Source organism: Punica granatum, chromosome 7, assembly GCF_007655135.1.
Source record: "Punica granatum isolate Tunisia-2019 chromosome 7, ASM765513v2, whole genome shotgun sequence".
NCBI classification, from domain to species: Eukaryota; Viridiplantae; Streptophyta; class Magnoliopsida; order Myrtales; family Lythraceae; genus Punica; species Punica granatum.
Window position 1 is genome coordinate 27726029 of NC_045133.1, and position 18047 is coordinate 27744075.

General features: G+C 39.8%; 3 protein-coding genes across 11 annotated transcripts; 2 read left to right on the plus strand and 1 right to left on the minus strand.

The window, feature by feature from the left end:
• Positions 1 to 1353: 1353 nt before the first annotated feature.
• Positions 1354 to 6830, plus strand: LOC116213903 (probable serine/threonine-protein kinase At1g54610). Of its 4 annotated transcripts, none has more exons than XM_031549039.1 (9): positions 1354 to 1589; positions 1846 to 2497; positions 2858 to 3142; positions 3254 to 3571; positions 4359 to 4586; positions 4756 to 4856; positions 5228 to 5342; positions 5571 to 6032; positions 6278 to 6830. In XM_031549039.1, exons 2-9 carry the CDS (start codon positions 2090 to 2092, stop codon positions 6473 to 6475), a joined length of 2115 nt encoding a protein of 704 aa, XP_031404899.1. In that variant the 5' UTR covers positions 1354 to 1589; positions 1846 to 2089; the 3' UTR covers positions 6476 to 6830. The 4 variants fall into 4 exon arrangements, with proteins under 4 accessions (XP_031404899.1, XP_031404900.1, XP_031404898.1 ...); XM_031549038.1 differs by having other exon boundaries at positions 1355 to 1589; positions 1743 to 2497; XM_031549040.1 differs by having other exon boundaries at positions 1354 to 2497; positions 6281 to 6830.
• A 1648-nt stretch (positions 6831 to 8478) lies between these two features.
• Positions 8479 to 12758, plus strand: LOC116213431 (protein SPA1-RELATED 3-like). Of its 4 annotated transcripts, none has more exons than XM_031548359.1 (7): positions 8479 to 9632; positions 9724 to 9881; positions 10045 to 10954; positions 11034 to 11180; positions 11303 to 11369; positions 11508 to 11614; positions 11863 to 12371. In XM_031548359.1, exons 1-7 carry the CDS (start codon positions 9105 to 9107, stop codon positions 12133 to 12135), a joined length of 2190 nt encoding a protein of 729 aa, XP_031404219.1. In that variant the 5' UTR covers positions 8479 to 9104; the 3' UTR covers positions 12136 to 12371. The 4 variants fall into 4 exon arrangements, with proteins under 4 accessions (XP_031404219.1, XP_031404215.1, XP_031404217.1 ...); XM_031548357.1 differs by adding an exon at positions 12378 to 12758 and having other exon boundaries at positions 8482 to 9632; positions 11303 to 11614; positions 11863 to 11922; XM_031548358.1 differs by adding an exon at positions 12381 to 12758 and having other exon boundaries at positions 8483 to 9632; positions 11303 to 11614; positions 11863 to 11922.
• A 134-nt stretch (positions 12759 to 12892) lies between these two features.
• Positions 12893 to 16642, minus strand: LOC116213432 (beta-glucuronosyltransferase GlcAT14A-like). Of its 3 annotated transcripts, none has more exons than XM_031548360.1 (5): positions 16485 to 16642; positions 14979 to 15775; positions 14794 to 14869; positions 14373 to 14488; positions 12893 to 13808 (listed from the first exon to the last, which is right to left on the minus strand). In XM_031548360.1, the coding sequence occupies exons 2-5, from the start codon at positions 15556 to 15558 to the stop codon at positions 13309 to 13311; spliced, it is 1272 nt and encodes a 423-aa protein (XP_031404220.1). In that variant the 5' UTR covers positions 15559 to 15775; positions 16485 to 16642; the 3' UTR covers positions 12893 to 13308. The 3 variants fall into 3 exon arrangements, with proteins under 3 accessions (XP_031404220.1, XP_031404221.1, XP_031404222.1); XM_031548361.1 differs by lacking the exon at positions 16485 to 16642 and adding an exon at positions 16329 to 16372; XM_031548362.1 differs by lacking the exon at positions 16485 to 16642 and adding an exon at positions 16109 to 16273.
• Between the last annotated feature and the right edge of the window lie 1405 nt (positions 16643 to 18047).

Sequence of the window (18047 nt, forward strand, 5' to 3'; positions counted from 1 at the left end):
CTATTTCGAGAGACCTTGCTCAAAAATGGTCAAAAATTCCAAGTCAAAGGGGGTCAATTTTACTCGGAAATTGTGTCAAGGGAAAGTGACTTAATGCAAAACCAATAATGATACATTATTTTTTTGGTTAGAGGTTGACGTAGATATTTATATAGATATAGATACTATAACTTAACTTAATTATATAGATTTGTAAGTGTAATTTTAAAATTATAACTTAACTTAATTATATCCATAATCAAATAAAATAATTCATTAAAAGTCAAACAGGTAAACCTCATACATAAACATTTATACTATTCCATTATAATACAACTTCATTATAATAAATTAACAACACTATCACTTCATTTTGTCCTTTTCAAAATTAAAATCTCATTTTAAATTCATTTTGTCATTTTCAAAATCAAAATCTCATTTTAAAATTCTATTATCAAACCAAACGCGTTGTATATATTTTCTACAAAATTTCACCAGCTCGCATACTATACTATGATGACATTAGATTCTGCACTATGTAGAATTCATTACATCATATGTCTTCTTTTTTTTGGCTGGATCATTACATCACATGTCACTTTATCTTGATGATAAGTCAAAGTATATATTGCTTTTCAAAGCATGGTTGACATTTTCACTCGCCAAAAATCTTCAAAAAGGTGGAAGTGGATAAAGGAATAAGAAATCAAATAAATTCTCACTACATTCCAACGAGGATAAATGGGGTTTCTCATCTGATGCAACGAATAGATACTATAAGTAGATATAAAGTATGACTCAATTTTACGGTACCTATATGGTACGTAATATTGGCAATTCAATTGTTTTGTCAATAGATGTCATTGATAGTTCATTAATTTCACATAAAATCATAATTATATAAATTATTTAAAAAGTGTTGATTTTGTGATTTCACTAATTATAAGGGTGAAAAGTGTGGAAGAAAGGGCTTATCATGCACTAAACATTGATTTCCCGTGTCCCTCACCTAAAAAAAAAAGAAGAAAAGGAATTTTGGCAGCTAATTTAATTCGGGAAATTGATGGCTACTCGTTACCAAACGCGCGTGGGGGAGCGAAAAGGTCGGGGAAAGGGGAATGTCTTTAAACCGACGCTCGGGGCTTCCCTCTCTTCGGAGGAAAAAAGCTGCGCGGGTACCAAAATCACGCGCCCCGACAAAGTAAAATATAAAATATAAAAATTTTAATAAAATATTATAAAACAAACCTACAATTATAAAATATATATACATAAAATGAAACACAAACTTTTTTTTTATTAATTTAAATTTATAATAATTATTTGGTCTTTATCATCTTCTCGGATACAAAGCTCACTCGGTTACTCTACTTCCTCTCTCTCTCTCTCTCTCTCTCTCTCTCTCTCCCCCCCCTCTCTGTACTTCTGTCTCTGTTTCTCTCTCTTTCTCTCTGCCTTCTTAGATCCGTGCTCTGTGTCCAATCCAAACCCTAGATCATTGTCCTCCAAGGTTCCAATCAGAGCTTAAGCTGTCTCCTCCTGGTTCTGTCTCCGTTGGGTTCATGGATTGAGCAGCTTCTGCGGCTGTGCCCGGAAGAGCCGTTGTCGAGGTATTCCCATTTCATCATTTCTATACAGCAACTTGGGGATTCCCTGGACTTCATGGAAGTTAAGCGGTGGTTTGGTTGTTGAATTCATTAAATTTAACGAGCTCTGCCTGCTAATTGAGATCGCCATTGTTCCCAATTTCGGGAATTTATTAGATATCAGGAGCTGACTGAGGTTTTGGTTCCCATGCATTGTTCTATTTGGCGTGTGGTGATGTGATTGGAGGGACTTCATCAATTATATTCTTTGTGATTGAAGGCAAATTAATGTGGGACTGAGAGCGCTGTTGCTTTCTTCACTCTCTGGGAAATAAGCTCCAGTTGTATGGACTGGGTGGCTTTCGCCAGTTAGTGTGGTCTCATTATCTGGTTTTTGGCCAGTCTAGGTCTGGCGAGTCATTTCAGGCGGCGGAGGGAGGTAATAATTTGTAACATGCTGAGTGGAGGTAATTATTGATCCCCAAGGGGGCCCATCCTGGGGGCTGTGGGGGTGGTTTTGGTGCATGATGGGCTGTGTTTGTTGCAAGCCTTCCGCGATCGAGGATAGTAAAGAGAGTCCTCGGGTATCTAGCAAGACTTCCTCAGACCTAAGGGCTTCCAGGGAAGCTTTGTCGAGGAGGGAAGAGACTGTTCGGGCCAAGGATAGACACAGTAATACGAACGAAGGGAGAGCAATGTTGATCGACAAGCAAATTAATGGATCAGTGAGGTTGCATGCTGATAGCTTGGACAGGAATAGGGAGAAGATGGAGCACGTTGTTGCTCATCATCCTGCAATTGGCAGTATCCCCAAAGTTTCGGAAGGAGAGCAGGTTGCGGCGGGCTGGCCACCTTGGCTTGCTGCAGTGGCTGGAGAGGCTATTAGGGGATGGTTGCCGCGCCGTGCAGATTCCTTCGAGAAGCTTGATAAAGTATGCTTCTTTATTTCTTCTAAAGCTTAAATCACCTTGCTTTCACGTTGTATATGCATCAATGCTCATTCTTTTTCTTATCTCCCCTGTAAGTGAGTAATGCTTGTTATCTTCTTATTACAATATTACCTGTCTATTAAATAGTCTATATGTGATTGTTGCCATGCATGATTGTTCTCTGTCGCTTTCCTTTAGAATTAAATCAGAAAGGTTTGTAAAAATTAGATTCCTGCATGGTATCATTACTGTGGGTCACTTTTAATGGATAGCTAAGTTTAGTTATCGTTGGTTCTTTCTTTCTTAAAGAAAAGATTGGGTTGATACGAAGTTGGGTTCTCCTCTTGACTTCTCTGTTTGCAGATTGGCCAGGGAACTTACAGCAATGTCTACCGGGCTCGTGATCTTGATCAAAGGAAGATTGTCGCATTGAAGAAAGTAAGATTTGATAATCTAGAGCCTGAAAGTGTGCGCTTTATGGCCAGAGAAATTCACATTTTACGCAGGCTTGATCATCCAAATGTAATAAGGCTAGAAGGTTTGGTGACATCAAGGATGTCTTGTAGCTTGTATCTTGTCTTTGAGTACATGGAACATGATTTGGCTGGGTTGGCTTCGCACCCTGGACTGAAATTTACTGAAGCTCAGGTGCTCGTGCAAACCTTGATTTTTTGCTCAATTCGATTTTGCCTTCTAGACTAGTGATTTCCAATATAATGACTCGTACAATAAAAGTATTTATGAGTGCTTTTTTGGCAGGTTAAATGTTACATGCAGCAACTCTTACGTGGACTTGATCACTGTCATAGTCGTGGTGTTTTACACCGAGACATAAAGGGTTCCAACCTTCTCATCGACAATAATGGCATTCTGAAGATTGCAGACTTTGGATTGGCAAGTTTTTACGATCCCCATCAAAATCACCCATTGACAAGTCGTGTAGTGACTCTTTGGTACAGGCCACCTGAGCTTTTGCTGGGAGCTACTTACTATGGGACTGCTGTTGATCTCTGGAGTACAGGTTGCATAGTTGCTGAGTTGTATGCGGGCAAGCCTATAATGCCCGGAAGAACAGAGGTACTATCTCTGTTCAGAATTTGAAGTCAGCTTTTGCTGAAACATGCCTTTATGAGTTGTGCAGTACCATCATGAACAGAACGACCATGGAAATGATATAGTGCTTTTGAAGTAATCAACAATTTTGGGTGGTGCTAATGTTTTGTGCGGTTGATTTGATGGAATTGTGTGTGTCTGGACTTGAACATTAATTATTTGAAGAATTGGATTTCTTTTTGCAATGAATATGAGGGATATCAAGCTTGTATAGCTAAGAAATCTTCCAGGATAAAAAGTCCAAGCATCTATCACTTCAGCAAATAGATATCACTATACACTTTCTGAACTGGGAAAATTGACCTTCTCTTTGCCTTAGGAATCTTTAATAGCATGTAGCCCATATTTATGGCTAGTTGCTTGGCAAGCAGGAAACTTTCCTCTCCAGTGCTCTTTCCAATTAATGCTGCTGCCTTTTGTTGCAGTTTTCTTGAATTTTCTGATGCCATATAAATTTTTAGAAGTATAAGGAAGCGCTCAGTGCATGTGTATCAGCTTGTCTTTCCCTTCTGCTTTGGTATTTATGTACCGCCTGGCAGAGCTGATTAGAGTGGAATAGCTGGTTTAAACGATGCAAATATTCTGACTTATTGATAGCATAGGTTGCTCTTTGTTATGTCTATTGCTTTTTCTTTGTGGTTGGAGTATGAAGGCCATGTTAATTGAAGAGCTTGGGCAGTATATCATCCTGTGTGTCTATTCATCCTATGTGTTGCATTATATGCACTAAGCACATTATTCTTGCCTTTAGGTGGAGCAACTGCATAAGATTTTTAAACTTTGTGGCTCTCCTTCCGAGGATTATTGGAGAAAATCAAAGTTGCCTCATGCAACTATCTTTAAGCCTCAGCAGCCTTATAGACGCTGTGTAGCGGAAACATTTAAGGACTTTCCTGCACCTGCTCTGGATCTGGTGGAGACCCTACTTTCAATAGATCCTGCTGATCGTGGATCTGCAGCCTCTGCTCTCAAGAGTGAGGTATGGGATTTCTGGTCGCTTTCAGTGGATAATTTCCTTAGTATCAACAGCCATTCCCTTAATGCAACTTAATACTTATTTAATTTATTCTCTCTCTATGGAAGTAAATGAAGTTACTTATTATTTTGGGGGGGCCCTTGACATAATTCCGGTGTGCTTTTGTTCCCAGTTCTTCACCACAAATCCACTTCCATGCGATCCTTCTAGTTTGCCGAAGTATCCTCCCAGCAAAGAGTTTGATGCAAAAATACGGGATGAGGAAGCTCGAAGGTGAACTGTCAGAGTCTTGTTAACTGCAGTCAGCTGTTTAAAATAGCTCTATGCCCATTTATTCTTTTTGTGCGTAAAGAAAATCTTTTTGGTAATTAATTAGTTGAAATGGTTTTCATGGCATTATTCGAAATGACAGATTCTGTCCTCATGCTGTATGCATGTAAAATTAAATGGTGGCAACTATTAATTATGTATTTCCCTCAGCCTATGTTCGGGGAGCTGCTTTTGTTTCTTAATGAGATATATTGTGAGATGATTTATTCTTGGAAAGAATTCTCGACAGATTTTACAGCTGAAACTTCTTATGTCGATAGATATTCACTATTTAGTTTTATGCTTCTGAGATACTATTCTCTGCTTATTTGTAGGCAAGGAGCAGCAGGAAACAGGGGTCAGCGGCTTGATCTTGAAAGGAGGGGTGCCAGGGAGTCACGAGCTGTCCCAGCACCTGATGCCAATGCCGAATTGGTAGCATCAATGCAGGTGGAATAAAGAGCTCTTAAATGTTTCCTTCTGCATATTCTTTCTTCATTTGAATTTTATTTAAGCCATTTGCCTATGCACGTTTTGAGAAACTTTAATGCAAAAGTTGAAGATTTGTCCATCACAGTTTTTCCTTGTGTGGATTCTGAAAAGCATACATATTTAACTGAGAGTTCTATTATATCTTCGTGTAATTAACATTGAAAATTTCTTGGCTTGCCTTTTCAGAAGAGACAACTTCAGCCTAATTCAAAGAGCCGAAGTGAGAAGTTTAACCCTCACCCAGAAGAAGTTGCTTCTGGTTTTCCAATTGATCCTCCAAGACCTTCACAAGCTGCAGAAGCTAGCGTCGACCCCCAAGACCCTCCTCATAAAAGAGCCTCGTACTCTGGTCCACTTACTAATCGAGCAGCATGGACAAAAGACGGGAAGAAGCTGGATGATAAAATTGCATCTGGGGCTCATTATCAAGTGATCTCAGGTGCAGTGACGGGAAGGGGTTTGCCTTCTGATGATCGAAGGGAACGATCCGTTGCGTTGCAGCCCGAAGTGCCAAAACTAATTGGGAGGTTCCCGGGATCTTTCAAGGAGACCACTGAGTCCTTGATACAGAAGGATCAGAGGCATCCCATGCTAGGAGGATTCCATAACAAAGAAGACGGAAAAACTGGCAATAAGGACCCGGTTCTTGTAAGTTGCCCCCATTTCTGCTGCATTTTTTTTAAAATATTCATCCCCTCTGGATATATTTCTCAATTTTTATCCCTTACATTCTCAAGAACATTTCAGAGTTTATCATCAAGAGATCTGTCGTCGTGTTTACTGAATTTTGTTGCTGCTGCTTCCTCATAAAACATTTTGAGTTTCCTTTTGTAAGCAGAAATTTCAGATTGAGCAGTTTGGTTGTTCACTGATGCAATTTTGTTGAAATCCAGCAGGGTTACGGGTCCAAGGGACACAAGATCCACTACTCAGGCCCATTACTCGTACCATCAGGCAACATGGATCAAATGTTGAAGGACCACGATCGCCACATCCAAGAAGCTGTCAGAAGAGCTCGATTAGACAAGGCAAAAGCCCGGAAAGCTCAGAACCAGTTGTCAGCTTCTTCGTTATTTGTTTCAGGTCGCTGATTGATCGAAATAAAAGCAACTGCAGCAGAGTTAGGGCAGGTGATCTGTGGATTCTCATTTCTTACTCACCCATGGGCTAGTTGAAGTTATTGGGTGGGCGGAAAAAGCCTTTTGTACATGGGTTTAGAAATCATCGCGGGTGAGTACTATTCATTTCATCCCAAGTTGTTGCGGTCGAAGGATCCCTCGTTTGTGATGTGCGGGTATAACACGGTCTCATGTCTCGTCACGCCACGATTGTAAAATGATTCATTCTTGTAGAGGGTAATCGGGTAGGCATAAACTGCTTCGTGAGAATATGTAATTTATCTTAGATCATTGAGGAGTACTCGTTTTAAGCATCTCTTTTATCTCCCTTCTTCAGTTGCGCATTTTAATTGTCGTCATTAGATGAAGCAGAAAAAGAAAAAAGTTTTCGGCATTAGAAGATCCAGATTAAAATGAATGAAGAGCAAATATGGTATGCTAATCTTAAAGCCTGAACAGCTATGTTTGCACTTGGTCTTTCCATGGATTGGGGAATATTTTTTTCTCTAGAGCGTGGATCGATACTGTGATGGAATTAAGAAGATTGGGCAGATCATCTTGTCTCAGTTAATTGATGTCATATTTCGACTGTCTAGTGTCAAATTGGCAATCGTGATTGTCTATCTAGTTTCAAATTATGATTTGGTTAGTAAGTCGAAATCTACCTAACGAAACACGTTTGTGATTGTCCATCTAGTGTCAAATCGTGATTCGTTTAGTAAGTCGAAATCTACCTAACGAAACACGTCTTGAATTAAGGGAGCTTTGAAACACGTCTTGAATTGAGAGAGTTTTGGTTCAACGGCAAATCTTCTTAGTTTAAAAAGCCGACCTTTAAAAAAAAAAAAATTGGTATTAGCCGAAATCTACCTAACGAAACACGTCTTGAATTAAGGGAGCTTTGAAACACGTCTTGAATTGAGAGAGTTTTGGTTCAACGGCAAATCTTCTTAGTTTAAAAAGCCGACCTTTAAAAAAAAAAAATTGGTATTAGCGCAGTGATTGTCAACTAAAAAGTTGTATATTCAATTCCCGTTATTGTGGGATTATTTATACCCATTTTTATTAGCTATATTAGAATTTTTATTTTCTTGTATTAAGCCATTGCCCTCATTATTTTTAGGAAAAAAAAAAAGAAGCCAACCTTTAATTTTATTAATAATCACAATTTTCAGTAATTTAATTAAAATAATTAATTTTATTAAATTAATTACTTTAAATTATTTTAAATGTTTATTTTTTATTAATTATAAAAATTGCCATTAAAGTTATCTATTTATCTTATAAAATCCATTAGATTTACCATGAATGACATTTTTGCCTTTTCACCCTATTTCTGTTCTATTCCATTCCTTATTCCGCACAATTAAATATCAGAATTATAATTTCCAGTTTTGTTATTCACTCCAACCAAATAAAAAAAATTCATTTATTCTTCTATTGTATTCTCTGTCTATTTTATTCTTTATCTATTATATTCCTGCGAACCAAACGTAGCCTAATTCGGACTGTGCTGGAGGCATTCCTAATCCGCATATAAACCGGGTAAGTCGGTCCGATCGAAATACTTATTCCGCAATCCGATGAACCAAACGCCAGACAACCTATTACGTACGGAATAACTAATTCCTTCCTTACCTAATCATGCGAACCAAACATGCCGTTAAGGTAATATTTTCTCTTTCGGTCCCTGTTCTTAGGAAATGAATGGAACAGGGCTCGGACATGAGGCCATGGACTCTCCACGTCGTCCCGTCAGTTCCAAAAATCATACAACTGATATTCTTAAAAATAACAAACGACGTCATAGAATTGGTCTGAGAAAATGATATGAGCGAGATGGCGGTTTTCATTCATGAGCGGCACGGGACAACTGTCGGTTGGTGTTTAACAAGCCGGGAACTTTGTCTGTCTTCTTTCTTGCCCCCAGAGAGAGAGAGGGGTACTGTTAGCATGAGTTTCTGGGGAACCTTGTCTAGGGGGGGGGGGGGGGGGGGGAGCTTATACTTTGACTCCTCGTTGACTCCGTTGGTGGGAGAATGATCTTATTGATGCGTAGATTAGCTGAAAGAGTCAATTTTGTAGGCTAAAGGTTTCTCTTTTGTCTGCTTTTCGTTGTTGGGTCCTTGTTTTTTGTGGCTCTTGGGGTAGTTTCTGCTGAAATCTTCTAGATGCTGCGATGATCCACGTGAGATCCCTCATTAGAGATATTTTCGGTTAGTCCTAAAGTGTTGACTCTCTCGGCTTAGAATGAACATGCCCGAGTGAGTTGATACTGAGACTCTTCCATCTTGTTGATATTTTTTCTATATGGTTTAGTAAAATGGAACTCCTGGAGTGGAGTTTTTCGAGTTTGAAAGTAGTTTGATCAGCTCGCTGTTGTCAGGTGTCGTGGCATAGAAATATTTTAGTATGATCTAGAACTTGGAAGAAAAAAACCTCTATATCGATGTCTTAGTACATGAGAGATTTATTACCTCAATCAGAGCTGTACCCGAGAAATCTTCACGCTGGTGTTACCATCAGCCTTTTGTACCATGACGGATCAGGGCATTTGAATTCGGGTTTTGGGAAGGCTAGGTAAGGATCCGTTTTGTCACCCATGGACGAAATTAAGATGCGTGAGTGCTTGTCTCAATCTTGTGATGAACTCAGTTTCAGTAATATTAGTTTGAGGCAGTGGTTGGACAAACCTGAGCGGCACGTAGACAAAATGGAATGCCTGCACATATTCAGTCAAATAGTGGAGATTGTTAATGCAGCACATTCACGACGAGTTGTCGTAAATAATGTGCGACCGTCTTGTTTCTCATTGTCTCCGTTTAATTGCGTCTCTTTCACTGAGACTGCGTCTTACTCGCGTTTGAGATCTGACTCATTCGAAGGTGGATTAGTATGTGAAGATTTATCGGAAATTAGTTGTGTGCAGTCAAATTTAGTAAATATAGATGAAAGTGGTGCAGTCAGAAATTGCTGGCACTCTGAGCAGTTAGGGGATGTAAATCCTCCACCTACTGGGGAAGATATACTTCCAATGGAGGCAAGTTGGTATACTAGCCCTGAAGAGGTTGCCGGTGCTTCGCATTCATTTGCCTCGGATATTTACTGCTTGGGAGTATTCCTTTTCGAGGTTCGTGAATGAGAATGAATTCGCTGTGAAGTTACGTGTAGCTACGCCTACACTTGAGGCAAAGTTCATAGATCTTTTGGTTTGAGTGCAGTTATTCTGCCCTTCTATATCAAGAGAAGAGAAAAGCCGAACTATGTCTAGTCTGAGGCATCGTGTTCTTCCTCCACAACTGCTCTTGAACTGGCCAAGAGAAGCTTCCTTTTGCTTACTGCTACTGCATCCGGAGCCGAATAGGCGGCCAAGAATCAGGTGATTCCTGCTTGCATCTTCTTCGTTTATTTTCTACTGGAGAGACTGTAATGCAAAAGAGAAATGCAATATCTTGGAAGATCAGTTACTCCTCATGTAATTTATGTATATCACTGTGTGCACGAACCTTCGAAATCTTCTTCTCATGTGCCATGTGTGACAGCGAACTATTACAGAGCGAATTTCTCCGTCAGTTGAGACAAAAATCGGAAGAACTTGAGGATGGAGGAGAACTCAGAGAGCGAATTGAGGAACAAGAACTCTTGCTGGAATTCCTTTCGCTTATACATGAGAGGAAACGGGAAGCAGCAGATAAGCTGCAGGATGTAGTTTCAGTCCTGTCTTCTGATATTGAAGAAGTGAGAAAGCACTGGACTGTTCTGAAGGAAAAGGGAGACATATGCGCAGAATTTCCGTCTTCAGAACATGTCGATTTTGTTGGTCATTCTGCTAAAGCCGGGTCAAGGAAACGACTCCGTGCTGGATTTCCACATCAGCATACAGAGCAATCTGATGATGAAGACATGAATGATGGCAAAGAAAATATATTTTTGAAAAGTTCTCGTTTATTAAAGAACTTCAAGAAATTGGAGTCAGCATACTTTCTGGCCAGGAGTGGGCCAATTAATCAATCAGAAAGACGAGTTGTTGAGCCACTGCCTGTGAGTAGCAACTCTACTGTAGTAACCGAGAGGAGCTCCATCAACAATTTCTTGATGAAAGAAGATCATGAAGAAAGGAGAAGTGGGTGGATAGAGCCGTTTCTTGAAGGATTGTGCAAGTATGTAGCCTTCAGTAAGTTGAAAGTTAGCGCAGAAATAAATCAAGGGGGCTTGCTGAACTCAGCCAATCTGGTGTGCTCCCTTAGTTTCGACAGGGATGGAGAGCTATTTGCTGCTGCCGGTGTAAATAAAAGGATAAAAGTTTTCGAGTGTGATGCAATCTTAAAGGACGATCGAGATATTCATTACCCGGTAATTGAAATGGCAAGTAGTTCAAAGATATGCTGTGTATGCTGGAACACTTGCATCAAACGCCAGATTGCTTCGAGTAACTTTGAAGGTGTGGTGCAGGTCGGTTTTTGCTCCATTATCCAATAGTTTTGATGCTCTAGTCCATCACATTAAGTAATAAGAAGTATGAATTTTCCAGGTCTGGGATGTTACCAGAAATGATGTCCTCATGGAGATGAGAGAGCACGAGAAGCGTGTGTGGTCCATCGACTTTTCAACTGCAGATCTGACAATGTTAGCTAGCGGGAGCGATGATGGTTCTGTCAAGCTATGGAGCATTAATCAGGTGATTCTACTCTCCCCCTTGGTGGATCAAATTTGAAATTCAAAGTACTTCACATCTTCTTACTTCTGATAGGACGTTAATTGTAAGCCATTTCTTTTCTCAAACTTGAGTTGTCGTTGCAGGGAGCAAGTGTTGCTACCATCAAGGCCAATGCCAATGTCTGCTGTGTTCAGTTTGCCCCTGATTCAGGTCGGTCGCTGGCATTTGGTTCAGCTGATTGTAAGATCTATTACTACGATCTCCGAAATTCTAGATTTCCTCTGTGCACTTTAATCGGGCACAACAAGACTGTTAGCTATGTGAAGTTTGTGGATTCAACGAATGTAGTCTCATCGTCGACTGATAGCACGCTCAAGCTGTGGGATATGTCCATGTCCGAATCTCGGGTTGTTGATTCTCCCCTTCGAACATTTTCTGGCCACACGAATGTGAGGGTAAGATTCTTTTCATCTAGAGAAGTTGCAAAGATGTGACTTCAAACATGTATTCCTGCATGAAAGTAGGGAAATAGGACAGTTATCATATTCTCGCTAAACAAAGATTCATTCAAGTTCATATTTCCTTAACTTCAACTTTGACCGTATCTATCGCTAGATGTTTCCTTCTTAGGTTGGAAACCGAACGAATGTTGATCCCCACAAACGATGTTGCTGATGCATTTGTTTCCTTCTTTTATCTGCAGAATTTTGTTGGGTTGTCCATTTCAAATGGTTATATTGCCACAGGATCCGAAACTAATGAGGTAATTTGCCAATTGCTCTCTACTATGGGAAGTTCACATCCCATCATTCTTAGATTCATGAAAAAAACTCCATCTTATGGTGTCGGAGCTGGCTTCCGACAAGCCTATGTACTTGATCTTCCCCTCTTCCACTTACTTCTTCAATTCCTCCATCTGCATGATTTTCCCGACGAATTAGCCATATTTCAAATCCTGATTTTCAGGACGACGTAAATATATTCGTTTATGGATCTTACAGATTCCTCAATAGGTACAGTGGTATCGACACGGTGCTGATAATAGATTGTGCATTAAGCACAGTGTCGGTCTCATTTCCGTGAGATCCGAACATAAGCAGCTGGTGCATCGCTTATGTATTGACATCCACCCTCAGCTTACATGGACATATATCTATACCTCCTTTTATAACTCCGATGCTCAGCTTACATAGGCATATTTCTGAATCTCCTTCCCAGCAGGTTCTCGTCTATCACAAAGCCTTCCCCATGCCGTCGTTATCATACGACTTTAATTCAACCGACTCGCTTTCGGGACATGACTCTGACAAGACTGCCCAGTTTGTTTCTTCTGTCTGCTGGAGGAACCAGTCCTCAACCTTAGTTGCTGCAAATTCCACCGGGAACATAAAAATTTTGGAGATGGTCTGATTTTTGCCTCAGTTTGTTTTCTTGATTTTATCAGGTGAAGAATTTGGGGCTTAAAGAGATGTGAAGTGAGCTGAAGAAATTTCTATATATAGACTCTGTACCTGAAGCAGGCTGTAATTAGGGATAACAATGATGCAAACTGATATCACCATAGAGGATGAGAAGAAAAGAGTAATTCCCTTTCCGTAATCTAGATAAACATTCAAACGCAAAGTGAATATAGAAATTCTTTCATGATGCTTTGAACGAATAGATCAAACAGAGCCAGATCGCTGTAAGATTGACAAACTCATCAGATAATTGGAACTGTAACGTTATGTAAAGATCCGAAAGGAAAAGCCGAATCTTGCTGCAAATAACAGGAATGTCATACTAAAGTTTTTACTCAAGTAAGTATAAAGCTCATACCTCATTAACTAGCAGGCTGCAGAGGCTAGACAATCTCTAGGGAGCGTGTAATAAATTATTGCATCTATATTGCATTAAATAAGTATTCCCTCTATTCAAGCAGGACCCTAACAAATCAAGTGCGCACTCAGCTGAAGTTGTACTTTTAACCCCGATGGCATCCTGACTTTATTGAGATCCCACCTCGACCAGACCGACCAGAGCTGCTGCTCGATATATATAATTCCTTCCTTTGAGAGGAGGAAAACCAATTCCTGATCCAATTATCTTTCTCTAGACTTCAGTCTCGATCTGCAAAGCAAGAACTAACTTTCCTATACGAACAACCGATCTATTTACACTGATTGTGACCAAGTTTTGCTGCCAAAACTAGCCTTGCTACAAGTCCACGGAGCCTCTTAGACCCAGGGCTGGGTTTCAGCTTCTTGGGGTTCCCGACCTCCGAGCACTTGGGCTTCCCTGAACACCAACCTCCTGGGGTGAAAGCCCCCTTCCTCCGTCTCAGCAGCTCCTTGTCAATTCTATCAAGCACTGGGTCATCCTTCTTGAACTTCCTGGCAAAGGCAGCCCCACTTGCTATCATCTTATCGGTGTCATTGATGGTGAGGGTGTGTGGATGCTGCCTTGGGGGAATGTCCCAAGAAATGTAGTGCAAGTCGTGGTTGACTGCTGTCTTGGCAAATTCTGGGGCGTTGCATATAACAGTCTGGAAGTAGCCTTCTGGGGAGGAGACAAAGTTTGTGTAGTACATGAGGAGTGTGCGTGGAAGGTTGTCCCAGCCCCAGATGCAGTATTCCACAAACGAGCGCGATAGGACCATCCACGCCGACCCTGTAGAAGGAGTGGGCAACGGAATATGTTAATCTGAACACAAGCCTAGAGGACAGATCCGATGGAAAACTGGGATCTAACAAGATATTTTCTCTCAAAAGTTCTTCAGTTTCTCTAGAGGAGAATCAGTCTCAGGAAGAACGGGCTATGATATGATCTGCACATTGCTCAATAATCAGCAAAGAGAAGGTGGAGAGAATCGTATCCCTTGTACGCTAATTTGAGCAGAAACGAAATTGGGCGATGACTGTTTATGACTTCACACAAGTAAACAGATGCCTCATAGTGATGAATGCAGAGCAGCAACAACAAATGAAGAAACTTTCTTTTCCTGACATGGTTGAATGGAACCCTAATTGTTAGGCTGTCTCAAGAGACCAGACACCACAAAAAACCAATGAACTGCTAAATAAACCAACTTAAGGTTACCAATAATATTGTCAAGTCCCAATCAAGTTTAAATTCAAGTCATCACAATTTTCTTTTTCACCCTTCTACAGACGGGATTCGAATACTTCGGAAACATTGACTATAAAGAGTATTGCTTTATTAAGTAAAACTGACCGGTGAACAACTTAAATGCGGTGGGCAAAGCTCTCCTTGGTGAGACCCAGAATACATCTGATTTTTTTGTTAAGTACAGACCAGGATCTACCATCAAAGGCATCGCCCGCTTGTCCCTGACCACGACAATCAAATGTTACTATCAGTCCTTGCATGAAAATCAAATTATCCTACCAAAAGTTAGGCTCGATTTGGGTCCGGTTCATTTCTTCTCTCTTCAGGAAAAAAAAAAAAAAGGGTTTTGGATTCTTCACAAGATGTTTCATGACCAAAACTCTTTTGAAATGCAATTCCCCTTTATATTTTCCTGGTAGGGGAACTGGATAATCTTCCTGATTCTCCAGAACCAAACATGGGCTAACATACTCGATTTCCAGATATACAAACATAGATTGCAGGGAGACAGATATGGCTAGCTCACTCTTTCCACCCGAGACGACTTGTGTGCTCAATGAAGTTCAGGTCACGATCTAGACCCGAAAATATGAACATCAGATCTACAAAATCAACAGATTAATCAATCCAAAAGTTGCTATAGAACAAACAGAATCTATAAATATTCTACACAAAGGAGACTGATATGACAGATTAACACTGCAGACTAACCATCTTGAGTCACGAGAGGATAATCAGATGCACTGAGGTTGATAAACCAATCCCAATCTTTACTCTTCTTTAGGAGAATGGCACAGGCATGAAGAGTATTCGCGACCATCGTGGGCCCCCTATAGGTGACCATGTTCGCTTTGGTGATCATATGAACGTTCCCAACCTTCAGAAACATTGAATCCTTTTCCACCCTGGAAGCGAGCTCCATTCTTTCCTCTACAGGGGACTCGAGGTCCAAATGCACGACATACTGGTTCCTCGGATGATAAAGTGCCCGTAGAGTTCTCCACAGCTTATCCAAATCTCCCTTTGAACCAGAAATCAAGTAGGCAAAGCGGGGAATTTCAACGGCAGGAGGGGGAGGTGGGGCTTGTGAAACCTTTGTCTCAGCAAACTCCGGATTTGAAATGGATTGGTTAGTGGCAAGACGAGACGGGATTCTCGAGAATATTGCATTGATCGAATGGAGGGAAGATACAAGACCCATGTTGAAGGAAGTGGCCAAAAGGAATACGCACATAAGGGAGCTCATTACAAGTGGAAATACCCATTTCTTCTCCATGTGCAGTGACCCCATTGCAAGAACTTTTCATGGGATCCAGTTCATAGTCCTCAGTACCCGATCCAGTCAGTGGCTGAGCAGGGAATCATGCAATCGAAATTGAGCAACCACCTGAAAGAGATCCTGAGAATGGAAGAAAGACCGAGCCTTCAAGCAGAAAGATCTCCAGATCTCAACCCTCAAACTTGGCTGCTGATAATATATGCCAAGATGCACATAGGAGTTGAAGAACCTGTTAGAGTACCAGACATATGTAACTTTTTCTGTTGAATGTTAAGCAACAAGCATTGGAATAGTCGAGGAAGAGGGTCCTCATTAAAATAGTTTGGAAAGAATAATATATTCATATCAAACAAGACAAGGTATGCATCAAGAAAATCGAAACAAGGAATCAAATAGATAAAAAAAAAAACAAATAATTGAATCCCTGCCCTGAACCAGCAGAAATTTATATAATATTCGACAAATCCATCGATAATGACAACATCCCAGCGCCAAATCTTTAATAATTACAAGGAATCAGGCATCTCCACATTTTGAGATGTTTGGAATGTGATGAACTCACATTCCTGGAATCAGCCGTATGAACAACAGACATGGCAGAACAGGACACCCCAATCAAAGAGACCAAAAACCCAGATCCAAAATTCGGGACTTTTCATCGACCCAGTTCGAGATTGAGTTAGAACAACAAGACCCGTGAAGCATTTGAGCCGAAGCTAAGCTTGAAGATGATCTCTTTCCTAGTTTGACACATGGAAGTGGAACAAAAGATGGAAACTTACAATTGGGTATGTTGTAATCAGGTCATACAGAAGCAGTACTGAAGGAGATGAAAAAGGAAATTTGAAAAAAAAAAAAAGGAACATTCAGATGAGGTAAAGGACAGAAAGAAGAAAGAGAAAGAAGCTACGATGCGAGAGAAGAAGAAAGAAGAAGACCTTGTTTTGTGCAGAGCAATGGAGAGACCCGTGGGGGCACGTCGGATCGAAGAGAGGGAGGAAAGAAACTCTCAGTTGGAGAACATAACTATATATATTATTATTATTATTATTATATATATAAACTAAAAAAAAAAACAGAGAGAGAGAGTGAGAACTGAGAGATGGGAGTGAAGAAGGGAAAGGAGGAGAGAAGAGGACGTGTGGGGGAAGTTGTATGGTTGGTTTAAAAGAATCCCACTCTTATTGGAAATTCAATTTATTCCATTTTATTTTGTCGATTGTTATTTTTTGGGATCAAAATTAGCCGCACCCTATTTGTCATTTATGAGTCGGTTCCTTAAATAACTGATGATACATTGAATTTCGAAAAGTGTGTGAAAACATCATATTCCCATTCCCCAAGTTTCCAAGATAACCCGAAGGAAGAATGGATGATGTTGTTGCAATTAGCGGACATTTTGACGATTATGCTTGTGAGTTGACATTTTATATCTTTTTTAGAGCATGTCCAGCGGGATACAAAATGGGTGTCGGTGCCGTCATCACCGGCACAGGCACCGGCATCGGCACTCCAATTGGACGATGGCCTTCCGGGGGAGTGTTGAGCCAACTGAGCCCTGCCCCTTTTTATTTTGTAATAACTAGTCACCGATTTTTTTTAACATTTTAAGAAACAGAAAAATAGATAATTATGTAAAAAAATAATTTAATAATAAACATAATTAGTTTGTAAAGTTTAATTAATTAGTTAATTTAACTAATTAACAATTATATTATACAAATACGTAATTATTTATATATATATATATATGTATATAATTTAACCAATGTGTGGGTTCCCCATTAACACTCAAATGAAGTGTCAATCATTGAAGGAGATTTTCAAAATTGAACTTGGATGTTATGCCTTTTTCATGTGGTAAATATGTGACAAAAAATGGGCTCACATTAGCACTCATTTGAGTGCCAGCACCGGACATGCTCTCACAATTTAAGATGCATTTTTTTCCATTCCATATGTTAATTAAGGATTATCGAAAAAAAAACTCTAAATTTGTCCAAACACGGTGAACAGGTTTGAATACTATGCTGTGTTAGTTACAACCGTAAGAGTCCAACGGTATGATATTTACTATGATTAAATGAATGTGTTAATGAGGTTTTTTTTTTTTTGGGTGGGGAAGGGGGGGTTGTAAATGTGTCAATAAGATTATCTTTCATTTTTTTGCTATTAATAAGATTAGATCTTTCATTGTTTGCACTAATGAGGAGGCTGGATTGTATTTGGAAATTTTTTTTCTTCAAAAGATTATATATTTGGATTTATATGATTGTATTCTTTTTTTTAGTTAAAAAAAGTCTTCATTTTGTTCATGGTCTTCATTTTGTTCGCGGGCTTATGTGTGTGTATATATATATATATTTTAAAAAATATTAAAGGGTGGATGACCAAATAATAATCAAACACGTTCACAACTCATGTTTTGCAGCTCTCTTTCTTCACATCCAGCAAAAAAGGGGGGGAAAAAAAACTTTCTTCCCATGCTATCTTATTAATCC

What these genes read in the sequence shown, in the direction of transcription:
- LOC116213903 (XM_031549039.1), top strand. Translation starts at nt 2,090, where the DNA reads ATGATGGGCTGTGTTTGTTGCAAGCCTTCCGCGATCGAGGATAGTAAA. An exon ending in TGAAATTTACTGAAGCTCAG is followed by an intron (nt 3,143 to 3,253) that starts GTGCTCGTGCAA and finishes CTTTTTTGGCAG; the next exon opens with GTTAAATGTTACATGCAGCA. An exon ending in AATTGGTAGCATCAATGCAG is followed by an intron (nt 5,343 to 5,570) that starts GTGGAATAAAGA and finishes TTGCCTTTTCAG; the next exon opens with AAGAGACAACTTCAGCCTAA.
- LOC116213431 (XM_031548355.1), top strand. Translation starts at nt 9,105, where the DNA reads ATGGACGAAATTAAGATGCGTGAGTGCTTGTCTCAATCTTGTGATGAA. An exon ending in TGGGAGTATTCCTTTTCGAG is followed by an intron (nt 9,633 to 9,723) that starts GTTCGTGAATGA and finishes GTTTGAGTGCAG; the next exon opens with TTATTCTGCCCTTCTATATC. An exon ending in AATAGGCGGCCAAGAATCAG is followed by an intron (nt 9,882 to 10,044) that starts GTGATTCCTGCT and finishes CATGTGTGACAG; the next exon opens with CGAACTATTACAGAGCGAAT.
- LOC116213432 (XM_031548360.1), bottom strand. Translation starts at nt 15,558, where the DNA reads ATGGGGTCACTGCACATGGAGAAGAAATGGGTATTTCCACTTGTAATG. An exon ending in TCCTCTCGTGACTCAAGATG is followed by an intron (nt 14,870 to 14,978) that starts GTTAGTCTGCAG and finishes TTGATTTTGTAG; the next exon opens with ATCTGATGTTCATATTTTCG. An exon ending in AGTCGTCTCGGGTGGAAAGA is followed by an intron (nt 14,489 to 14,793) that starts GTGAGCTAGCCA and finishes TGTCGTGGTCAG; the next exon opens with GGACAAGCGGGCGATGCCTT.